At 35.2% G+C, this 25046-nt stretch overlaps 2 protein-coding genes across 3 annotated transcripts; both read right to left on the bottom strand.

The window, feature by feature from the left end:
• Window positions 1-18294: 18294 nt before the first annotated feature.
• On the bottom strand, window positions 18295-20120 carry LOC113573365 (uncharacterized). Of its 2 annotated transcripts, none has more exons than XM_035527590.2 (2): window positions 19872-20016; window positions 18295-19490 (listed from the first exon to the last, which is right to left on the bottom strand). In XM_035527590.2, the coding sequence occupies exon 2, from the start codon at window positions 19472-19474 to the stop codon at window positions 18839-18841; it is 636 nt and encodes a 211-aa protein (XP_035383483.1). In that variant the 5' UTR covers window positions 19475-19490; window positions 19872-20016; the 3' UTR covers window positions 18295-18838. The 2 variants fall into 2 exon arrangements, with proteins under 2 accessions (XP_035383483.1, XP_026859380.1); XM_027003579.3 differs by lacking the exon at window positions 19872-20016 and adding an exon at window positions 20041-20120 and having other exon boundaries at window positions 18297-19490.
• A 424-nt stretch (window positions 20121-20544) lies between these two features.
• On the bottom strand, window positions 20545-22601 carry LOC145659021 (uncharacterized). The gene is made up of 4 exons (XM_081719673.1): window positions 22446-22601; window positions 22065-22107; window positions 21478-21831; window positions 20545-21265 (listed from the first exon to the last, which is right to left on the bottom strand). Exons 1-4 carry the CDS (start codon window positions 22467-22469, stop codon window positions 21159-21161), a joined length of 528 nt encoding a protein of 175 aa, XP_081575799.1. The 5' UTR covers window positions 22470-22601; the 3' UTR covers window positions 20545-21158.
• Window positions 22602-25046: the final 2445 nt, after the last annotated feature.

Raw genomic sequence — 25046 nt, 5'->3', positions numbered from 1 at the left:
TAGTTTGATAAACAGATTTGACTTGAGCCATTTCAGTTCTATGGTTAGCTTTTAAAACTGAATGGTACACAACATAAGAACCATGCAGCAAAAGATAGCTGTGAAATTGATTGTGGCCAAACTTTTAGAGTATTTTACTGAAGAATGGAAGTTATAATTAGTATATAATAGCTAATTAGTTTTATTAGTTGCTTATTGTACATTGATCAAATTTGATCTTTATACATGGCATGATACTAACAAGCTTTACCATATCGAAATCATGAAAACAGAGATAATGAAACTGGTAAGTATGTGTGTGTGTGTGTGTGTGTGTGTGTGTGTGTGTGTGTGTGTGTGTATGTCTGTGCATGAGAGTGGGTGTTTGTGTGTGAATAGTAGGAATTGTCATGTTCATAAACTTGACCCTGGAAATTGAAGATAATACTTAAGGTTTATAGACTGCTGAGGTGAAATGACTAAGATGGTTACAATGTGCGCAGTATACAATTGCACTGTGAAGAGTTTCACTCATGACTCTCTGTAGGTGTGGCCTGATCTTTGTATTCTAACAGAAGGTGTTTACCAGAAGTGGTTTTGTTTAGATCATGAAAAAAATCTGTTTGACTCTTCTTGCAATGTGGCCAACAGAGACATACGTTACTTAAAATAGCCTAAACTACTGCAGCAAGTCAAACACATAGCATCATCTTTTGCATGCTAAGTAAAAGAGTGTGAGTGTGCTTTAGTTTTCATCATATAATATTATGCTTGACAATTCCAGTTGTTTCCACAAGAGGTATCCATCCTTTGTGACACTGCCTAGACTACCATTGACACAAAATATTTCCCAGACAGAGACAGAGACATACAAAAGATGATAAACTTGCTGATTATTCAAGGCTTATGATTATTTTTGTTCAAAACATAACAGATTTTGGGACTGCTACCTTGTCCTGCCATCCACCTTCTCACTGTGAAAGTAATGGACTGAGATTGTAGGCTCATCACTGCTATTATTTATAGTGGTGATATTGGATGTAATAGACAGTTTGTGAGTATCAAACTTTGTTACAACTTATTCAACTTGTTTAACTTGTTACTAGTGTAAAACGCTTTTGTTTTTATTTACATCTTTGTTAGTAAAGTACTCCAAATACTCTTCCTAGGTTGAACTCCAAAGTCTTTGACTTTTAAAGTAATAACATGATGCCATCTCACTGAAGCATTAGTGGCTTTAGTGGCTGTGGTGTTGGATCTACTACAAATTAAATAACATAGGTAACTTTTAGAAATTAACTAACATAGGTAACTTCATGATATATAATTATAATGATCTAAGCATCAGTTAGCATGAGTACAAATGTCAAGGCTACCTACCAAATTATTTAAAATGCTTTTACATTTTCAAAGCATGCCTTAGACTTTGTTGCCCTCACCCATTGTTAAAGGTAAAGGTCTGAAAAGATTTAATGTGTAATTAAAATTAACCTTATTAACTCTGGCTGAGAAGAAAATGTATGTGCAAAAATAGTGTTAGGCTATTCAAGTAGGCTTATAAGATAAGACTAGACTAAATTTTATGTCCCTCATAATAGTCTCATATTACCGCACCATGATCACCGAGATAAGGCATTCAGTTGTACCTACTGTTCAAAGAGCGTAAAGACACACCCTCTAGACATTTCCTTAGCATACTCATTCTCAATAATTATGTATGTTTAAATGCATTCAACAATATTTAATTCATATTTTGATACAATTAATGTTTTTGGAAGCGCTTTCCCTGTGAATGATTTATACTATAATGGGGCATCTTAAATATCAAACAGTTTTGGAAACTGGTTTGTGACAGCAAATTACAGAATTAAGATACATAATAATAATAATAATAATAATCCCTTTTTCATAATAAGAACATCCTGGAAAGGCATTTCTGTGAATTGACAGGCATCTGTGTGACAGGCATCAATACTCTTCACCTTGCCCACTTGCAGCTGCAGGTTGAGCCGAACTCATTGGGGCCACAGCCCTCAGGGTAGCATTAAATATTTGAAAACTAAAATATTTTGTCATTAGAATAACATAAGTGGCTTCATGATATGTGACCGTGCATGAGGTCACAATTTCACAAGTGTAAAAGGATACGCGTTGCCTCAAGAATTGTTAACATTTTCCAAGCATCTCTGACTAAACGGTTAGAAAATACTGCATTAATTACAATTAAGAAAGGTAATCATTTGTCTAAAATATACATCTGTCTAATTTTTAGTAAGGTAAAGACTAAGCTACATTTTGTCAAACACATGATGTATGCTGAAGCGTTTCAATCAAAAATATAGATCAGCCATATTCAACCTGCTATGTAAAAACGAAACAAAAAGTTCCGGAAAGTATTCAGTGCACACCCTTTATGTATTTCCTTGAAACCCCATTTCAGAGTTAGCTCAGTCAAACTGAAACCCATTGCAAAGGTGAGCAACATGTAATTCCGTTCATTTCGTAGTTGATATCTTAAATATTGCTGTATTTATAAACAATTATGTATATTATGTGGCTTCATAAAAATGATTATAACATGGATCTGAGAAAGGAAATCAGATTATTGGCTGCATTTTATGGTAAAGTACTACATTAGTACATGGTAATTAGATTTTTCCATAATTGCAAAGCAAGAGCAATGTTCTTGATAAATTGTGGACAATCCCTACCTGTAATCTGGTTTTATGAACAGTTAAAGCCATTGTTCTTACCATCTGCACTTAACTGTGAAAGACTGTATTTATTGTGGCAAAAAATATTAACTCTAGATCAGTTGCTAGGGCTGTATTTTTCCTAATAATTTATCCTGGAAATAATATCTCTGTATATGAACAAAACCTCTGCATAGTTTATTAAAATGGTTAAACAACAAAAAACATTAACATTGTATTTATTTATTTTTGCTGCATTTTTCAGACTGTTTTTCTCTACTTGGAGTGATCTGAATATAGGCTACTTCTAGAATTCATCATGTGGGCAGAAGATGATTTGGGTCCAAGAACTGTGCCATGCCTCCAGAGCAGCACAGAGCCTGTAGATGGAAAAATATATCTTATGTATCACGGTACCTCCAGAGTTGCTGCTCAACAAATCATGGCATCTGGCTTTAGACAATCTAAAGATGGCATGCTCGGACGTGGTGTCTATCTTAGTCGGGATCTTAATAAGGCCAGCAGATACCCACTAAATCTAGCAGAGCATGAAAGAGTTGTTGTCAGAGTTAAAGTTAATGTTGGAAGAGTGAAGAAAATTGACCATCAAGGTCACCCACTGCAGAAGACCTGGCGCTCCCATGGGTATGACACTGCCTGGTGTCCACCAAAGTGTGGTATGGTTCGGAGTGGTCTTGAAGAAGACTGTGTCTGGGATCCAGAGTGCATCAAGGTTATTGATATAATTTATCCCAGCTCAGGTGCTGCTGCTGATTATTCTGAGAGCTGGTGTAAAATCATTTAAGAAAGCATATCTTAAATTTTTGATTATCAATAGATTACTTTATAAATTGCTAACTATCAGTGTCAACAAAATTTGTGTTCATCGCTGGAAAACATTTGGATCTGACAATAACTACAAATCATTAAAGCACCGAATGTATTCTTTTCTTCACATGTCTCAGTCCATGGATATTATATTAGTTCTAATGCTAATATTACTAGTAAAAATAAGAATAAATTATATAGCACTTTGCAATTGGTAAATATAAACTGCGGTTCAAAATGCTTCAGAAAAATAAAATTATTAAAATATCACAGGGGTGTGAATACAATGTTTAAAATGAGTTTTGGAGAAAAATAAAACATAGAACAAGGCTAGCTAGCCCAGCAAAATATTATAATCTGTTCATTAAAACGTCATCACTCACTGGATAAAGGGCTGCACCTAATTCCAATAGCTCTTAAATGGAGTCTGTTTCTATCAGCATTCATTTTTAGTTTGATAAACAGATTTGACTTGAGCCATTTCAGTTCTATGGTTAGCTTTTAAAACTGAATGGTACACAACATAAGAACCATGCAGCAAAAGATAGCTGTGAAATTGATTGTGGCCAAACTTTTAGAGTATTTTACTGAAGAATGGAAGTTATAATTAGTATATAATTGCTAATTAGTTTTATTAGTTGCTTATTGTACATTGATCAAATTTGATCTTTATACATGGCATGATACTAACAAGCTTTACCATATCGAAATCATGAAAACAGAGATAATGAAACTGGTAAGTATGTGTGTGTGTGTGTGTGTGTGTGTGTGTGTGTGTGTGTGTGTGTGTGTGTGTGTGTGTGTGTGTGTGTGTGTGTGTGTATGTCTGTGCATGAGAGTGGGTGTTTGTGTGTGAATAGTAGGAATTGTCATGTTCATAAACTTGACCCTGGAAATTGAAGATAATACTTAAGGTTTATAGACTGCTGAGGTGAAATGACTAAGATGGTTACAATGTGCGCAGTATACAATTGCACTGTGAAGAGTTTCACTCATGACTCTCTGTAGGTGTGGCCTGATCTTTGTATTCTAACAGAAGGTGTTTACCAGAAGTGGTTTTGTTTAGATCATGAAAAAAATCTGTTTGACTCTTCTTGCAATGTGGCCAACAGAGACATACGTTACTTAAAATAGCCTAAACTACTGCAGCAAGTCAAACACATAGCATCATCTTTTGCATGCTAAGTAAAAGAGTGTGAGTGTGCTTTAGTTTTCATCATATAATATTATGCTTGACAATTCCAGTTGTTTCCACAAGAGGTATCCATCCTTTGTGACACTGCCTAGACTACCATTGACACAAAATATTTCCCAGACAGAGACAGAGACATACAAAAGATGATAAACTTGCTGATTATTCAAGGCTTATGATTATTTTTGTTCAAAACATAACAGATTTTGGGACTGCTACCTTGTCCTGCCATCCACCTTCTCACTGTGAAAGTAATGGACTGAGATTGTAGGCTCATCACTGCTATTATTTATAGTGGTGATATTGGATGTAATAGACAGTTTGTGAGTATCAAACTTTGTTACAACTTATTCAACTTGTTTAACTTGTTACTAGTGTAAAACGCTTTTGTTTTTATTTACATCTTTGTTAGTAAAGTACTCCAAATACTCTTCCTAGGTTGAACTCCAAAGTCTTTGACTTTTAAAGTAATAACATGATGCCATCTCACTGAAGCATTAGTGGCTTTAGTGGCTGTGGTGTTGGATCTACTACAAATTAAATAACATAGGTAACTTTTAGAAATTAACTAACATAGGTAACTTCATGATATATAATTATAATGATCTAAGCATCAGTTAGCATGAGTACAAATGTCAAGGCTACCTACCAAATTATTTAAAATGCTTTTACATTTTCAAAGCATGCCTTAGACTTTGTTGCCCTCACCCATTGTTAAAGGTAAAGGTCTGAAAAGATTTAATGTGTAATTAAAATTAACCTTATTAACTCTGGCTGAGAAGAAAATGTATGTGCAAAAATAGTGTTAGGCTATTCAAGTAGGCTTATAAGATAAGACTAGACTAAATTTTATGTCCCTCATAATAGTCTCATATTACCGCACCATGATCACCGAGATAAGGCATTCAGTTGTACCTACTGTTCAAAGAGCGTAAAGACACACCCTCTAGACATTTCCTTAGCATACTCATTCTCAATAATTATGTATGTTTAAATGCATTCAACAATATTTAATTCATATTTTGATACAATTAATGTTTTTGGAAGCGCTTTCCCTGTGAATGATTTATACTATAATGGGGCATCTTAAATATCAAACAGTTTTGGAAACTGGTTTGTGACAGCAAATTACAGAATTAAGATACATAATAATAATAATAATAATAATCCCTTTTTCATAATAAGAACATCCTGGAAAGGCATTTCTGTGAATTGACAGGCATCTGTGTGACAGGCATCAATACTCTTCACCTTGCCCACTTGCAGCTGCAGGTTGAGCCGAACTCATTGGGGCCACAGCCCTCAGGGTAGCATTAAATATTTGAAAACTAAAATATTTTGTCATTAGAATAACATAAGTGGCTTCATGATATGTGACCGTGCATGAGGTCACAATTTCACAAGTGTAAAAGGATACGCGTTGCCTCAAGAATTGTTAACATTTTCCAAGCATCTCTGACTAAACGGTTAGAAAATACTGCATTAATTACAATTAAGAAAGGTAATCATTTGTCTAAAATATACATCTGTCTAATTTTTAGTAAGGTAAAGACTAAGCTACATTTTGTCAAACACATGATGTATGCTGAAGCGTTTCAATCAAAAATATAGATCAGCCATATTCAACCTGCTATGTAAAAACGAAACAAAAAGTTCCGGAAAGTATTCAGTGCACACCCTTTATGTATTTCCTTGAAACCCCATTTCAGAGTTAGCTCAGTCAAACTGAAACCCATTGCAAAGGTGAGCAACATGTAATTCCGTTCATTTCGTAGTTGATATCTTAAATATTGCTGTATTTATAAACAATTATGTATATTATGTGGCTTCATAAAAATGATTATAACATGGATCTGAGAAAGGAAATCAGATTATTGGCTGCATTTTATGGTAAAGTACTACATTAGTACATGGTAATTAGATTTTTCCATAATTGCAAAGCAAGAGCAATGTTCTTGATAAATTGTGGACAATCCCTACCTGTAATCTGGTTTTATGAACAGTTAAAGCCATTGTTCTTACCATCTGCACTTAACTGTGAAAGACTGTATTTATTGTGGCAAAAAATATTAACTCTAGATCAGTTGCTAGGGCTGTATTTTTCCTAATAATTTATCCTGGAAATAATATCTCTGTATATGAACAAAACCTCTGCATAGTTTATTAAAATGGTTAAACAACAAAAAACATTAACATTGTATTTATTTATTTTTGCTGCATTTTTCAGACTGTTTTTCTCTACTTGGAGTGATCTGAATATAGGCTACTTCTAGAATTCATCATGTGGGCAGAAGATGATTTGGGTCCAAGAACTGTGCCATGCCTCCAGAGCAGCACAGAGCCTGTAGATGGAAAAATATATCTTATGTATCACGGTACCTCCAGAGTTGCTGCTCAACAAATCATGGCATCTGGCTTTAGACAATCTAAAGATGGCATGCTCGGACGTGGTGTCTATCTTAGTCGGGATCTTAATAAGGCCAGCAGATACCCACTAAATCTAGCAGAGCATGAAAGAGTTGTTGTCAGAGTTAAAGTTAATGTTGGAAGAGTGAAGAAAATTGACCATCAAGGTCACCCACTGCAGAAGACCTGGCGCTCCCATGGGTATGACACTGCCTGGTGTCCACCAAAGTGTGGTATGGTTCGGAGTGGTCTTGAAGAAGACTGTGTCTGGGATCCAGAGTGCATCAAGGTTATTGATATAATTTATCCCAGCTCAGGTGCTGCTGCTGATTATTCTGAGAGCTGGTGTAAAATCATTTAAGAAAGCATATCTTAAATTTTTGATTATCAATAGATTACTTTATAAATTGCTAACTATCAGTGTCAACAAAATTTGTGTTCATCGCTGGAAAACATTTGGATCTGACAATAACTACAAATCATTAAAGCACCGAATGTATTCTTTTCTTCACATGTCTCAGTCCATGGATATTATATTAGTTCTAATGCTAATATTACTAGTAAAAATAAGAATAAATTATATAGCACTTTGCAATTGGTAAATATAAACTGCGGTTCAAAATGCTTCAGAAAAATAAAATTATTAAAATATCACAGGGGTGTGAATACAATGTTTAAAATGAGTTTTGGAGAAAAATAAAACATAGAACAAGGCTAGCTAGCCCAGCAAAATATTATAATCTGTTCATTAAAACGTCATCACTCACTGGATAAAGGGCTGCACCTAATTCCAATAGCTCTTAAATGGAGTCTGTTTCTATCAGCATTCATTTTTAGTTTGATAAACAGATTTGACTTGAGCCATTTCAGTTCTATGGTTAGCTTTTAAAACTGAATGGTACACAACATAAGAACCATGCAGCAAAAGATAGCTGTGAAATTGATTGTGGCCAAACTTTTAGAGTATTTTACTGAAGAATGGAAGTTATAATTAGTATATAATAGCTAATTAGTTTTATTAGTTGCTTATTGTACATTGATCAAATTTGATCTTTATACATGGCATGATACTAACAAGCTTTACCATATCGAAATCATGAAAACAGAGATAATGAAACTGGTAAGTATGTGTGTGTGTGTGTGTGTGTGTGTGTGTGTGTGTGTGTGTGTGTGTATGTCTGTGCATGAGAGTGGGTGTTTGTGTGTGAATAGTAGGAATTGTCATGTTCATAAACTTGACCCTGGAAATTGAAGATAATACTTAAGGTTTATAGACTGCTGAGGTGAAATGACTAAGATGGTTACAATGTGCGCAGTATACAATTGCACTGTGAAGAGTTTCACTCATGACTCTCTGTAGGTGTGGCCTGATCTTTGTATTCTAACAGAAGGTGTTTACCAGAAGTGGTTTTGTTTAGATCATGAAAAAAATCTGTTTGACTCTTCTTGCAATGTGGCCAACAGAGACATACGTTACTTAAAATAGCCTAAACTACTGCAGCAAGTCAAACACATAGCATCATCTTTTGCATGCTAAGTAAAAGAGTGTGAGTGTGCTTTAGTTTTCATCATATAATATTATGCTTGACAATTCCAGTTGTTTCCACAAGAGGTATCCATCCTTTGTGACACTGCCTAGACTACCATTGACACAAAATATTTCCCAGACAGAGACAGAGACATACAAAAGATGATAAACTTGCTGATTATTCAAGGCTTATGATTATTTTTGTTCAAAACATAACAGATTTTGGGACTGCTACCTTGTCCTGCCATCCACCTTCTCACTGTGAAAGTAATGGACTGAGATTGTAGGCTCATCACTGCTATTATTTATAGTGGTGATATTGGATGTAATAGACAGTTTGTGAGTATCAAACTTTGTTACAACTTATTCAACTTGTTTAACTTGTTACTAGTGTAAAACGCTTTTGTTTTTATTTACATCTTTGTTAGTAAAGTACTCCAAATACTCTTCCTAGGTTGAACTCCAAAGTCTTTGACTTTTAAAGTAATAACATGATGCCATCTCACTGAAGCATTAGTGGCTTTAGTGGCTGTGGTGTTGGATCTACTACAAATTAAATAACATAGGTAACTTTTAGAAATTAACTAACATAGGTAACTTCATGATATATAATTATAATGATCTAAGCATCAGTTAGCATGAGTACAAATGTCAAGGCTACCTACCAAATTATTTAAAATGCTTTTACATTTTCAAAGCATGCCTTAGACTTTGTTGCCCTCACCCATTGTTAAAGGTAAAGGTCTGAAAAGATTTAATGTGTAATTAAAATTAACCTTATTAACTCTGGCTGAGAAGAAAATGTATGTGCAAAAATAGTGTTAGGCTATTCAAGTAGGCTTATAAGATAAGACTAGACTAAATTTTATGTCCCTCATAATAGTCTCATATTACCGCACCATGATCACCGAGATAAGGCATTCAGTTGTACCTACTGTTCAAAGAGCGTAAAGACACACCCTCTAGACATTTCCTTAGCATACTCATTCTCAATAATTATGTATGTTTAAATGCATTCAACAATATTTAATTCATATTTTGATACAATTAATGTTTTTGGAAGCGCTTTCCCTGTGAATGATTTATACTATAATGGGGCATCTTAAATATCAAACAGTTTTGGAAACTGGTTTGTGACAGCAAATTACAGAATTAAGATACATAATAATAATAATAATAATAATCCCTTTTTCATAATAAGAACATCCTGGAAAGGCATTTCTGTGAATTGACAGGCATCTGTGTGACAGGCATCAATACTCTTCACCTTGCCCACTTGCAGCTGCAGGTTGAGCCGAACTCATTGGGGCCACAGCCCTCAGGGTAGCATTAAATATTTGAAAACTAAAATATTTTGTCATTAGAATAACATAAGTGGCTTCATGATATGTGACCGTGCATGAGGTCACAATTTCACAAGTGTAAAAGGATACGCGTTGCCTCAAGAATTGTTAACATTTTCCAAGCATCTCTGACTAAACGGTTAGAAAATACTGCATTAATTACAATTAAGAAAGGTAATCATTTGTCTAAAATATACATCTGTCTAATTTTTAGTAAGGTAAAGACTAAGCTACATTTTGTCAAACACATGATGTATGCTGAAGCGTTTCAATCAAAAATATAGATCAGCCATATTCAACCTGCTATGTAAAAACGAAACAAAAAGTTCCGGAAAGTATTCAGTGCACACCCTTTATGTATTTCCTTGAAACCCCATTTCAGAGTTAGCTCAGTCAAACTGAAACCCATTGCAAAGGTGAGCAACATGTAATTCCGTTCATTTCGTAGTTGATATCTTAAATATTGCTGTATTTATAAACAATTATGTATATTATGTGGCTTCATAAAAATGATTATAACATGGATCTGAGAAAGGAAATCAGATTATTGGCTGCATTTTATGGTAAAGTACTACATTAGTACATGGTAATTAGATTTTTCCATAATTGCAAAGCAAGAGCAATGTTCTTGATAAATTGTGGACAATCCCTACCTGTAATCTGGTTTTATGAACAGTTAAAGCCATTGTTCTTACCATCTGCACTTAACTGTGAAAGACTGTATTTATTGTGGCAAAAAATATTAACTCTAGATCAGTTGCTAGGGCTGTATTTTTCCTAATAATTTATCCTGGAAATAATATCTCTGTATATGAACAAAACCTCTGCATAGTTTATTAAAATGGTTAAACAACAAAAAACATTAACATTGTATTTATTTATTTTTGCTGCATTTTTCAGACTGTTTTTCTCTACTTGGAGTGATCTGAATATAGGCTACTTCTAGAATTCATCATGTGGGCAGAAGATGATTTGGGTCCAAGAACTGTGCCATGCCTCCAGAGCAGCACAGAGCCTGTAGATGGAAAAATATATCTTATGTATCACGGTACCTCCAGAGTTGCTGCTCAACAAATCATGGCATCTGGCTTTAGACAATCTAAAGATGGCATGCTCGGACGTGGTGTCTATCTTAGTCGGGATCTTAATAAGGCCAGCAGATACCCACTAAATCTAGCAGAGCATGAAAGAGTTGTTGTCAGAGTTAAAGTTAATGTTGGAAGAGTGAAGAAAATTGACCATCAAGGTCACCCACTGCAGAAGACCTGGCGCTCCCATGGGTATGACACTGCCTGGTGTCCACCAAAGTGTGGTATGGTTCGGAGTGGTCTTGAAGAAGACTGTGTCTGGGATCCAGAGTGCATCAAGGTTATTGATATAATTTATCCCAGCTCAGGTGCTGCTGCTGATTATTCTGAGAGCTGGTGTAAAATCATTTAAGAAAGCATATCTTAAATTTTTGATTATCAATAGATTACTTTATAAATTGCTAACTATCAGTGTCAACAAAATTTGTGTTCATCGCTGGAAAACATTTGGATCTGACAATAACTACAAATCATTAAAGCACCGAATGTATTCTTTTCTTCACATGTCTCAGTCCATGGATATTATATTAGTTCTAATGCTAATATTACTAGTAAAAATAAGAATAAATTATATAGCACTTTGCAATTGGTAAATATAAACTGCGGTTCAAAATGCTTCAGAAAAATAAAATTATTAAAATATCACAGGGGTGTGAATACAATGTTTAAAATGAGTTTTGGAGAAAAATAAAACATAGAACAAGGCTAGCTAGCCCAGCAAAATATTATAATCTGTTCATTAAAACGTCATCACTCACTGGATAAAGGGCTGCACCTAATTCCAATAGCTCTTAAATGGAGTCTGTTTCTATCAGCATTCATTTTTAGTTTGATAAACAGATTTGACTTGAGCCATTTCAGTTCTATGGTTAGCTTTTAAAACTGAATGGTACACAACATAAGAACCATGCAGCAAAAGATAGCTGTGAAATTGATTGTGGCCAAACTTTTAGAGTATTTTACTGAAGAATGGAAGTTATAATTAGTATATAATTGCTAATTAGTTTTATTAGTTGCTTATTGTACATTGATCAAATTTGATCTTTATACATGGCATGATACTAACAAGCTTTACCATATCGAAATCATGAAAACAGAGATAATGAAACTGGTAAGTATGTGTGTGTGTGTGTGTGTGTGTGTGTGTGTGTGTGTGTGTGTGTGTGTGTGTGTGTGTGTGTGTGTGTGTGTGTGTATGTCTGTGCATGAGAGTGGGTGTTTGTGTGTGAATAGTAGGAATTGTCATGTTCATAAACTTGACCCTGGAAATTGAAGATAATACTTAAGGTTTATAGACTGCTGAGGTGAAATGACTAAGATGGTTACAATGTGCGCAGTATACAATTGCACTGTGAAGAGTTTCACTCATGACTCTCTGTAGGTGTGGCCTGATCTTTGTATTCTAACAGAAGGTGTTTACCAGAAGTGGTTTTGTTTAGATCATGAAAAAAATCTGTTTGACTCTTCTTGCAATGTGGCCAACAGAGACATACGTTACTTAAAATAGCCTAAACTACTGCAGCAAGTCAAACACATAGCATCATCTTTTGCATGCTAAGTAAAAGAGTGTGAGTGTGCTTTAGTTTTCATCATATAATATTATGCTTGACAATTCCAGTTGTTTCCACAAGAGGTATCCATCCTTTGTGACACTGCCTAGACTACCATTGACACAAAATATTTCCCAGACAGAGACAGAGACATACAAAAGATGATAAACTTGCTGATTATTCAAGGCTTATGATTATTTTTGTTCAAAACATAACAGATTTTGGGACTGCTACCTTGTCCTGCCATCCACCTTCTCACTGTGAAAGTAATGGACTGAGATTGTAGGCTCATCACTGCTATTATTTATAGTGGTGATATTGGATGTAATAGACAGTTTGTGAGTATCAAACTTTGTTACAACTTATTCAACTTGTTTAACTTGTTACTAGTGTAAAACGCTTTTGTTTTTATTTACATCTTTGTTAGTAAAGTACTCCAAATACTCTTCCTAGGTTGAACTCCAAAGTCTTTGACTTTTAAAGTAATAACATGATGCCATCTCACTGAAGCATTAGTGGCTTTAGTGGCTGTGGTGTTGGATCTACTACAAATTAAATAACATAGGTAACTTTTAGAAATTAACTAACATAGGTAACTTCATGATATATAATTATAATGATCTAAGCATCAGTTAGCATGAGTACAAATGTCAAGGCTACCTACCAAATTATTTAAAATGCTTTTACATTTTCAAAGCATGCCTTAGACTTTGTTGCCCTCACCCATTGTTAAAGGTAAAGGTCTGAAAAGATTTAATGTGTAATTAAAATTAACCTTATTAACTCTGGCTGAGAAGAAAATGTATGTGCAAAAATAGTGTTAGGCTATTCAAGTAGGCTTATAAGATAAGACTAGACTAAATTTTATGTCCCTCATAATAGTCTCATATTACCGCACCATGATCACCGAGATAAGGCATTCAGTTGTACCTACTGTTCAAAGAGCGTAAAGACACACCCTCTAGACATTTCCTTAGCATACTCATTCTCAATAATTATGTATGTTTAAATGCATTCAACAATATTTAATTCATATTTTGATACAATTAATGTTTTTGGAAGCGCTTTCCCTGTGAATGATTTATACTATAATGGGGCATCTTAAATATCAAACAGTTTTGGAAACTGGTTTGTGACAGCAAATTACAGAATTAAGATACATAATAATAATAATAATAATAATCCCTTTTTCATAATAAGAACATCCTGGAAAGGCATTTCTGTGAATTGACAGGCATCTGTGTGACAGGCATCAATACTCTTCACCTTGCCCACTTGCAGCTGCAGGTTGAGCCGAACTCATTGGGGCCACAGCCCTCAGGGTAGCATTAAATATTTGAAAACTAAAATATTTTGTCATTAGAATAACATAAGTGGCTTCATGATATGTGACCGTGCATGAGGTCACAATTTCACAAGTGTAAAAGGATACGCGTTGCCTCAAGAATTGTTAACATTTTCCAAGCATCTCTGACTAAACGGTTAGAAAATACTGCATTAATTACAATTAAGAAAGGTAATCATTTGTCTAAAATATACATCTGTCTAATTTTTAGTAAGGTAAAGACTAAGCTACATTTTGTCAAACACATGATGTATGCTGAAGCGTTTCAATCAAAAATATAGATCAGCCATATTCAACCTGCTATGTAAAAACGAAACAAAAAGTTCCGGAAAGTATTCAGTGCACACCCTTTATGTATTTCCTTGAAACCCCATTTCAGAGTTAGCTCAGTCAAACTGAAACCCATTGCAAAGGTGAGCAACATGTAATTCCGTTCATTTCGTAGTTGATATCTTAAATATTGCTGTATTTATAAACAATTATGTATATTATGTGGCTTCATAAAAATGATTATAACATGGATCTGAGAAAGGAAATCAGATTATTGGCTGCATTTTATGGTAAAGTACTACATTAGTACATGGTAATTAGATTTTTCCATAATTGCAAAGCAAGAGCAATGTTCTTGATAAATTGTGGACAATCCCTACCTGTAATCTGGTTTTATGAACAGTTAAAGCCATTGTTCTTACCATCTGCACTTAACTGTGAAAGACTGTATTTATTGTGGCAAAAAATATTAACTCTAGATCAGTTGCTAGGGCTGTATTTTTCCTAATAATTTATCCTGGAAATAATATCTCTGTATATGAACAAAACCTCTGCATAGTTTATTAAAATGGTTAAACAACAAAAAACATTAACATTGTATTTATTTATTTTTGCTGCATTTTTCAGACTGTTTTTCTCTACTTGGAGTGATCTGAATATAGGCTACTTCTAGAATTCATCATGTGGGCAGAAGATGATTTGGGTCCAAGAACTGTGCCATGCCTCCAGAGCAGCACAGAGCCTGTAGATGGAAAAATATATCTTATGTATCACGGTACCTCCAGAGTTGCTGCTCAACAAATCATGGCATCTGGCTTTAGACAATCTAAAGATGGCATGCTCGGACGTGGTGTCTATCTTAGTCGGGATCTTAATAAGGCCAGCAGATACCCACTAAATCTAGCAGAGCATGAAAGAGTTGTTGTCAGAGTTAAAGTTAATGTTGGAAGAGTGAAGAAAATTGACCATCAAGGTCACCCACTGCAGAAGACCTGGCGCTCCCATGGGTATGACACTGCCTGGTGTCCACCAAAGTGTGGTATGGTTCGGAGTGGTCTTGAAGAAGACTGTGTCTGGGATCCAGAGTGCATCAAGGTTATTGATATAATTTATCCCAGCTCAGGTGCTGCTGCTGATTATTCTGAGAGCTGGTGTAAAATCATTTAAGAAAGCATATCTTAAATTTTTGATTATCAATAGATTACTTTATAAATTGCTAACTATCAGTGTCAACAAAATTTGTGTTCATCGCTGGAAAACATTTGGATCTGACAATAACTACAAATCATTAAAGCACCGAATGTATTCTTTTCTTCACATGTCTCAGTCCATGGATATTATATTAGTTCTAATGCTAATATTACTAGTAAAAATAAGAATAAATTATATAGCACTTTGCAATTGGTAAATATAAACTGCGGTTCAAAATGCTTCAGAAAAATAAAATTATTAAAATATCACAGGGGTGTGAATACAATGTTTAAAATGAGTTTTGGAGAAAAATAAAACATAGAACAAGGCTAGCTAGCCCAGCAAAATATTATAATCTGTTCATTAAAACGTCATCACTCACTGGATAAAGGGCTGCACCTAATTCCAATAGCTCTTAAATGGAGTCTGTTTCTATCAGCATTCATTTTTAGTTTGATAAACAGATTTGACTTGAGCCATTTCAGTTCTATGGTTAGCTTTTAAAACTGAATGGTACACAACATAAGAACCATGCAGCAAAAGATAGCTGTGAAATTGATTGTGGCCAAACTTTTAGAGTATTTTACTGAAGAATGGAAGTTATAATTAGTATATAATTGCTAATTAGTTTTATTAGTTGCTTATTGTACATTGATCAAATTTGATCTTTATACATGGCATGATACTAACAAGCTTTACCATATCGAAATCATGAAAACAGAGATAATGAAACTGGTAAGTATGTGTGTGTGTGTGTGTGTGTGTGTGTGTGTGTGTGTGTGTGTGTGTGTGTGTGTGTGTGTGTGTGTGTGTATGTCTGTGCATGAGAGTGGGTGTTTGTGTGTGAATAGTAGGAATTGTCATGTTCATAAACTTGACCCTGGAAATTGAAGATAATACTTAAGGTTTATAGACTGCTGAGGTGAAATGACTAAGATGGTTACAATGTGCGCAGTATACAATTGCACTGTGAAGAGTTTCACTCATGACTCTCTGTAGGTGTGGCCTGATCTTTGTATTCTAACAGAAGGTGTTTACCAGAAGTGGTTTTGTTTAGATCATGAAAAAAATCTGTTTGACTCTTCTTGCAATGTGGCCAACAGAGACATACGTTACTTAAAATAGCCTAAACTACTGCAGCAAGTCAAACACATAGCATCATCTTTTGCATGCTAAGTAAAAGAGTGTGAGTGTGCTTTAGTTTTCATCATATAATATTATGCTTGACAATTCCAGTTGTTTCCACAAGAGGTATCCATCCTTTGTGACACTGCCTAGACTACCATTGACACAAAATATTTCCCAGACAGAGACAGAGACATACAAAAGATGATAAACTTGCTGATTATTCAAGGCTTATGATTATTTTTGTTCAAAACATAACAGATTTTGGGACTGCTACCTTGTCCTGCCATCCACCTTCTCACTGTGAAAGTAATGGACTGAGATTGTAGGCTCATCACTGCTATTATTTATAGTGGTGATATTGGATGTAATAGACAGTTTGTGAGTATCAAACTTTGTTACAACTTATTCAACTTGTTTAACTTGTTACTAGTGTAAAACGCTTTTGTTTTTATTTACATCTTTGTTAGTAAAGTACTCCAAATACTCTTCCTAGGTTGAACTCCAAAGTCTTTGACTTTTAAAGTAATAACATGATGCCATCTCACTGAAGCATTAGTGGCTTTAGTGGCTGTGGTGTTAGATCTACTACAAATTAAATAACATAGGTAACTTTTAGAAATTAACTAACATAGGTAACTTCATGATATATAATTATAATGATCTAAGCATCAGTTAGCATGAGTACAAATGTCAAGGCTACCTACCAAATTATTTAAAATGCTTTTACATTTTCAAAGCATGCCTTAGACTTTGTTGCCCTCACCCATTGTTAAAGGTAAAGGTCTGAAAAGATTTAATGTGTAATTAAAATTAACCTTATTAACTCTGGCTGAGAAGAAAATGTATGTGCAAAAATAGTGTTAGGCTATTCAAGTAGGCTTATAAGATAAGACTAGACTAAATTTTATGTCCCTCATAATAGTCTCATATTACCGCACCATGATCACCGAGATAAGGCATTCAGTTGTACCTACTGTTCAAAGAGCGTAAAGACACACCCTCTAGACATTTCCTTAGCATACTCATTCTCAATAATTATGTATGTTTAAATGCATTCAACAATATTTAATTCATATTTTGATACAATTAATGTTTTTGGAAGCGCTTTCCCTGTGAATGATTTATACTATAATGGGGCATCTTAAATATCAAACAGTTTTGGAAACTGGTTTGTGACAGCAAATTACAGAATTAAGATACATAATAATAATAATAATAATAATAATAATCCCTTTTTCATAATAAGAACATCCTGGGAAGACATTTCTGTAAATTGACAGGCATCTGTGTACCTTAAAAAAATAAATAACACCAAACTCTATCATACCCATATCTCACTATTTAGTGATTGTTTCCACAATTATCTCAATATACTAGATTTTTTTGGATCCACCATGGAAAAAATATCTCTGTAAATGGAAAAGCATAGGTTCTTAAAAATGGTTAAAAAACAAAAACATTCACAATGTATTTATTTAATGTTGCTGAATTTTTCAGACTGTTTTTCTAAACTTGGAGTGATCGAATATAGGCTACTTTGAGAATTCATGATGTGGGCAGAAGATGATTTAGCTCCATCAATCATGCTATGCCTACAGTGCTATACAGAGCCTGTAGATGGAAACACAATGAATCATGCTACATCCAGAAATTGTTGATTATAAATGTCTAGAAAATTTGTATTCATTACTGGAAAACAAAGTCTGACAATGACTACAAATCAATAAAAACACTGAATGTATTGTTTATTTTACTGGTCTTTTCTTTTTACCAATGAACTAGATATACATGCTTATCACAAGTTATGATTATCATTGTTCTATTAGTATTCCTTTAAGCATCTGCACAATAAATAGCTGTATATGTTTTTATTCATATATGTAGTTTTTTATGTCACATGCAAATGATTCTATAACCAAGTGCTTACCCCTAGTGTAAAAATGCTCATCAGTAAATGATGGAACCATGATTTTTATTTTATATTATTTTAATAGACAGAACCATTTTTAGTTTTATTACTCCTTTTTATAAAGATGTTTTTTTCTTCCAGAGCCACAAACACACCAGTTCAATTTTAACCATTTCCTTTGCTTGAAGAAGTTTACATTTACAACATTTTAGCTGATGCTTTTTTATTAAAAAATGTTTTATTACTGATTACAACTTATAGCAACTGAGGGTTTTTTAAGGGCCTTGCTCAGGAACCCAAAAGCAGCAACAGGTCTTGAAGTGACAACCTTCTGATTATTAGTCAAGTACCTTAATCACTGAGCTATCACTGCCCAGTTGGTCAGTACTCAGGTTTTCGGGCATACATGCTTTGCCATGAAAGGACATATGACTGATCGACAGCTCCAGCATGTCTCCAGAGTGTGTTTGTCCTGTGTGTGCATCCCACAGCCTTTACACAGACCACCCCCTGGCCCAGCCTGCCCGTATCTTGCTCCATTTTCCTGCTGCTTTATAAGACTCTCCAAAGAAGTCTTTACACCAGGGTCCATGCAGTGTGCTATGCCCACCACAATGAGCCGTTTTGGATCCCAAACGCAGTCTTCCTCATAGCCAAACATGCTGCTGGGTAGCCAGGCTGTGTTGTATCCATGCTGATGCCAAGTGGTCATCAGGTGCATACACTGGGCATCAATCCTCTTCACCTTTCCCACTCGCACACGCAGCTTGAACACAACTCTGTCATTGGGGCCACAGCCCCCAGGGTAGCCCATGGCTTTGTTAATGTCACGGCTGCAGTAGACTCCAGCTCCCAGAGTTCCTCCAGCAGAGGGCCTGAATCCTGATGATATGATAGCCGAGGCATTGTTCTTGTGGGTCCCATGATACATAGTATAGCCGTGGCTCTTTTTTGGTGCCTGGCCTGGTTGCAGGTGCTTTGAATTTTCACAGCAAGCCTCCCACCCACTGAACTTAATTGGCATCTTTGCACTTTTCTTGCTGTAAAAAAAAACAAACAAAAAAAACCAAGTCGAATAAATCTGATGTAATGCTTTAATAACATATGATTTAATGTTAATGTTTGTTAGTGATTTGATGATTTTAGAAACTATCACATCCCTCCCCGAGGACTTTTTACATTTTTAGGCAAATAATTGCATTTTAACGCAGTAGCATGTATATGTATAACCAGTGCTTTACTGCCACCTACAGTTTCCAATCAAAAATAATGAAGCGAAAGTACGTTTAAAACAACGAAAATTCTGGCCGAACTCTTTCTGCTTGCTTGTGCATAAACCGTTTCTCGTTTCTTCCGTTTCCGATTCACTGCATCAAACAATCAAACCATTGAAATGAACCCTGCACGTATAGTGTACACACCTCTACATGAAGAAAACCCGCTCACAGACGATAGTGTGAGCAGTATAGCGAGTCTGAGATTTGGAAAGTCGTTTAGTGTAGGCTTAAGCTATGAGCATATATTTACTCGTAAGATGAAAAGATTCATATTTTTGTCAGTTTATGACGTGATATAGCAAGAAAAAAGTACCTCAGGTTCCTTAGTTTTGTTGTCCGCTTGTTTAAGCAGTTTCACTTTCGGTTCGTCAGCTCATGAGTTGCGGGCGTGGCCTGACCTTTGTATTTTTACTAATATTTCTCATAGAGGTGCTCACTTTCAATTCTCACTAAAATTATTTTCTTGGAAATAAGCTAATAGTAATGAAATCCCGTTCATGTGCTACCATCTAATTAATTCAGGCAGAAATCAAACCAGCTCTCTTTATCTACACACTTTCCTGACTTTATTTAAAACTAAAAGCAGTGGGCCCTCTGAAAAAGCAGCAAAAGCAGGGCAGTACAAAAAGGAATTCAGTGTAGTCTGATTAAAAAGTAATAAAGTGTAGTCTGATTCTAAGTTACAGTGTATGTTAGCATTATATTTCCATAAGATTGTTGTTACAATGTTTCTACTTAGGGATAGACTGAACAGTGAATTATTACTGGAATACCGTACTCCATGTCCCACTGGATATTTTACATTTCACATTACAGATGTTATTGGACTTCAGTCATGGTTTATTTAAAATCCAGTGAAACTGTCATTTTGACTGTTTCTGTATAATTTATTTCACTGAAAGCAAAGAGGCAGCATTTTATGCAGTATTGTAAAGGCCTGGCCATAACAGCACTGACACCTTGCTTTAATTTTCTAGGAAAGTCATAAAAAGTGACTACAAACAGTATAAGGTGCTGAGGTAAAATTACACTTAGTCTGAAAAATACACACTTGCAGCATTGTTTTAGATGTTCTATAATTTTACAAGACCATGAAACAATATTCTGGCTGACCAAGTGATTATTTGTTTGATCTTCAACACAGGGAATGTTTATTTTAAATCTAGCAGGTTTTCAACTGTATTGTAACGCATCAAACATAAGATACCATCATAGAGGCAAGTATTTACACTTACTGTACAGTACAGCACATTGATAAGAAAGGCAGCATATATAAAACATTGCTGCAAACAAACAAACAAACAAATCAAAACAAGAAAAAACCCAAAACAAAATAAATAACAGAGCAACTGAAATGCCCCTAGTAATTTCTTCCTCCCAGACCTTCATTACTGCAATGGCACACTGGCAAATAGTGTTTCAGGTGGTTTCCTAAAGGGCCTCTAGATGTTGAATAATGCCAAGGGTAGGCAGTAGGCTCAGTAGGCATGGATAACTTTGGAGAAAGAGACTGATGGCAGAGCAGGGCTGCAGAGTGTCTGGAAGAGAAGAAGAAGGAAACCTTTAGAAGGAGTCAAGCAAAATGCTAAAATCCATGCTAACAATTACTCCTTGATTTAGCAATTTTCACCCAGTATCAGGATGCAGAACAGTATTAGGTATAATCTGTAAAAATCCTCCCAGCATAGAAGCACAGAGTGTAAAAGTAAAAAAATCGATACAATTTACCAAACTTTGAATGATTGCATACCTGCTTCAACAGACAGAGTCATCACTTCTTTAGTCACTCTGCACATAAACGTTGTGTTCTCCTTGATGGTGAATGCCAACATGGTCAACTTGAATCCATATGGGTACCAAACCTCCACGTATGTATTGTGCCTGAACTTGGGCTCTGGCATAGTCCCAGACACGTTGGTATTGATGATGATCTCTTTGCTGCCCATGGACATGGAGAACTCATACTCAGTGTGGTAGTTTGGCTTGGGCCGCAGGGGACAGGTCACTCTCAGGTCATTGTCCTCCTCCTGGCACACAGTCATCACCTTGTCCCCAGCAATGTCATCATCATCATGATCATCGCACAGAGCAGGGCCCATCAGAACTGAGAAAAGATATTACCTGCTTGTGAGCGCTTGATGTGTGTTTATTTAGTCAAAGTGGAGTTTTGATTCAGTCAAGAATCTCAGCAGGAGTTTGTGGATTTATGGTTCTCTAATAGCAAGCGATTTTATTAGCTCACTTCCTACACCTTAAATCATGCAATAAATATGGTCCTACGTTTAGCTAATCATAAGAGTCTGGGGTATTATTAAAATATCAGTTAGTGCCTCTTACCTGCCAGAGAGGCACTCCATATAAGCAAGGTCATCACAGCAAGCTGTATATTTGCAATAAAAGAGAAGGTGATATAAAAGAGAAGGATCTTAATTTCAATTTTACAAGGGAGAGAACCAGAAACAGCACCCATATACATCCATGTGTTACAGATAATGCATAGTGTTTCAACATATATATTGCTGAAGTGGCAGAAGCTAAGCATGCAGCATGCCAGGGAATATTCTGAAACAGTCTATGAGGGTACATTTGATAAAGGCTTTTTCAATATGCATATATAGGAAAAAGCCAATAAAACCATACTGTGAAATCAGGGCTAATGATTTACCAGTCTACTAAACACACAGAAAGAAAGCATGAAAATTACTCAACGCAACTAACCTGTCCTTTCAACATCTTCAACATTTTCAGATGTTTTGCTACAAGGGCAAACGGCTGCAAAAACAGTAGAAATAAACTCCAGCTCCACCTAACTGTTTCCGTGATCACGGTCCTCCAGCAGATGCCACATCATTCTGTGTTCTGTTCTGCTGCAGTGCTGCTGCAGTGGCCCCACCCACACAGGATGCTCCTCTGCAGTGGGTCAAACCAAAGCATCGGAATAGGGTTATTTCATGGTTACCAAAATAACTTTCTTTACAAAATATCGTCCCCTTACTTTTAGCCTGTTTCCACAATTGGAAAAGTATGATTAAATAATTGACTGTAGATATTTAACATATGAAAAAATGTGCAGTTATAATTGATACATACCTCATTATTTTTTAACATGCCAACATCATTTCCACTTGGCGGAATCTTAAAGGCCAGTTTGTGACTTTATCTGGTAAATAGTTTTAGATGGAAAAGCATCCACTTGGAGGGCTGAAGGATGGAGCCTGTCCCAGAAAGCATTGTCATCTGTCACTGTTTCCATATCAAAGCAGCAAAGAATGGTTGATAAACTGTTTTAAGTGTAAGAAGGAGCAATACAATGCCTACTATTTTAAAAATAGAAAATGTAATTTAAGTTGGCTTTATAGTAGCCACCTACCCCAGAATAGCCTATTTGTGTACTTCATACAAGTCGTGCACTTAGGCTGATTAGCATAGTGCTTATCACTAATGTGAAAATGTGATGTTTTGAACTTAAGTATGAGTAACTCAAGTAACTTAAGACTAAATTGTAAATTAACAGTAAATTATGCAATGTAAAATAGTTTAGGATGGCATGTTGTTTTCTTAACAACAATGGTAAATTGACTTGACAAAAATAATAGCAATATTTTTAAACTGTTTTTACAAAACTAAACATATATCTGGAGAGAATTAAATATCCAGCATGTAAAGCAAAAAAAAATAATCTTTGCATTTTGAAAACCTCTAACAAGCTAAAATGAACAATTCAAAATAAACCAACAGAATTAATGTTCCCAACAAGTAATAAGAACAGCAGAGATCTGAGAGAAGCATTTTGCATAAAATAAATCCCAACAATACACCTGAATATGGGTTATTAATGTTCTGACCAAACATAAAACTCCTTCAAATTAAAATATTAAATAATAAGTTCTTCTATTATTTGGAAGAGGACAGTTGCTACAACCCTTATAGATATGACAATAACATTCATTTAATTCTGATTATTGTGCTAAACAAACACAAGGGTTCTTGGCCATAGTGATTGTCTCTTTGCACTTCCCATCCAAATCTTTCACAAGTAGAATCTTGAACTCAAATTTTAAAAAGTCATACTTGTATTAACTTGATAATGGTTGTTCACTATTTGACATTTTTAGGCTAGATGAATCCCAAAGGTAGTAGTAAGACTTACTCCCCGGCCCTTCTTTCACTGCAGAATTTAAACTGTTTTGTGGTCAAATTGACTTGAATAAACTTATCAGCTAATTACCACTAATTGAGAGATGAGTCAGGTGTTTAAGAGCTGAAAAACGGCAAACTTTGAAGTGCAGGGGGCACCTGACAGAATGCCATGATGCTTAAGTATGCTAAAAAATTGATTCAAGAAAAAAAAAAGGTGATTGAGAGATTTTTGGATACCAACCCAACCTAAAACAAAGTGTATCAGCATCCACTGGCCACACGGGGGAGATGGTTGCTTTTTATAGGAGATATACACTGAAATGTCAAAACACGGGTGCGTACTTAGCGCAGTGGTTCGCTAGTTAAAACCGTGAGGGCTTACGCTTTGCACATTTTCGTGTCTTCACCGCACGCCCGTTCATAAAAGGCTAGATAACCTTACGAGACGAATCTTATGGGTAAGAAAAACACTATATAGTCTAATCATCAGAAATGAGACAACAGAAATTAAATGAAAACTTGTGGTCATTTAAAGAATGAATGACGATAGTCTTAATTGAAGTCTTAAATTGAGTGAGTGAAGCGGACTTGAAAAATAGACCGTACAGCTAAGGCAATCGCTAAGTTCTAAATCATGTATAGACTAACTCAGCTAATAAATAAATAAATAGACACAACAACAACAATAATATTAATAATAAATAAAGGCAGTCTACTAGTAATAGGTCTAAATAGACAATAGATAAAATAATTTGTGTTATTTTGCGTACATTACTGGTGTGTTTTACATTTTATGTTGAGGTAACAGGTCGGGATGGAAATGTATGGTATATTTATTACCAATAATAATTTCAGTGTTCGAACAATGTTTTAAGGGCGTCAAATCGGCTGTTCATTTTATCTCCACCTACATCTAATCGCATTTATGCACCTTAATCGTTAAAAGAAACAGCGGAGTTTTAATGAAAGGATATTTCGCTCCTTTTTGCTTTTGAAAAGCAGTTAATGAGGTTAAAGGTCTAGCTAACTAGCTCTAGATTCTTCCAAACCAGAGACTGTGGGTTGGCTAACGTCACAGCGCCCTTAAAATTGTTCTGCGATATCTAGGGGATTAATCGACGGAACTCATAACGCCGGATCTTTACTTTAGTAAGGATAAAATGAGAAAAGATTGCAGAT

Source organism: Electrophorus electricus, chromosome 8 (genome assembly GCF_041902795.1).
Source record: "Electrophorus electricus isolate QZ-2024a chromosome 8, ASM4190279v1, whole genome shotgun sequence".
Taxonomy (NCBI): Eukaryota; Metazoa; Chordata; class Actinopteri; order Gymnotiformes; family Gymnotidae; genus Electrophorus; species Electrophorus electricus.
The sequence above is the reverse complement of the archived record's forward strand: the minus strand, read 5'-3'. Positions and strand labels throughout refer to the sequence as shown.

Bases quoted from the DNA above. Each gene is read 5' to 3' on its own strand.
- LOC113573365 (XM_027003579.3), bottom strand. From the start codon at position 19,474: ATGCCAATTAAGTTCAGTGGGTGGGAGGCTTGCTGTGAAAATTCAAAG.
- LOC145659021 (XM_081719673.1), bottom strand. From the start codon at position 22,469: ATGTTGAAGATGTTGAAAGGACAG. The intron at 22,108-22,445 runs GTTAGTTGCGTT...GCAAATATACAG, and splicing joins TGAAGATGTTGAAAGGACAG to CTTGCTGTGATGACCTTGCT. The intron at 21,832-22,064 runs GTAAGAGGCACT...ATCTTTTCTCAG, and splicing joins ATGGAGTGCCTCTCTGGCAG to TTCTGATGGGCCCTGCTCTG.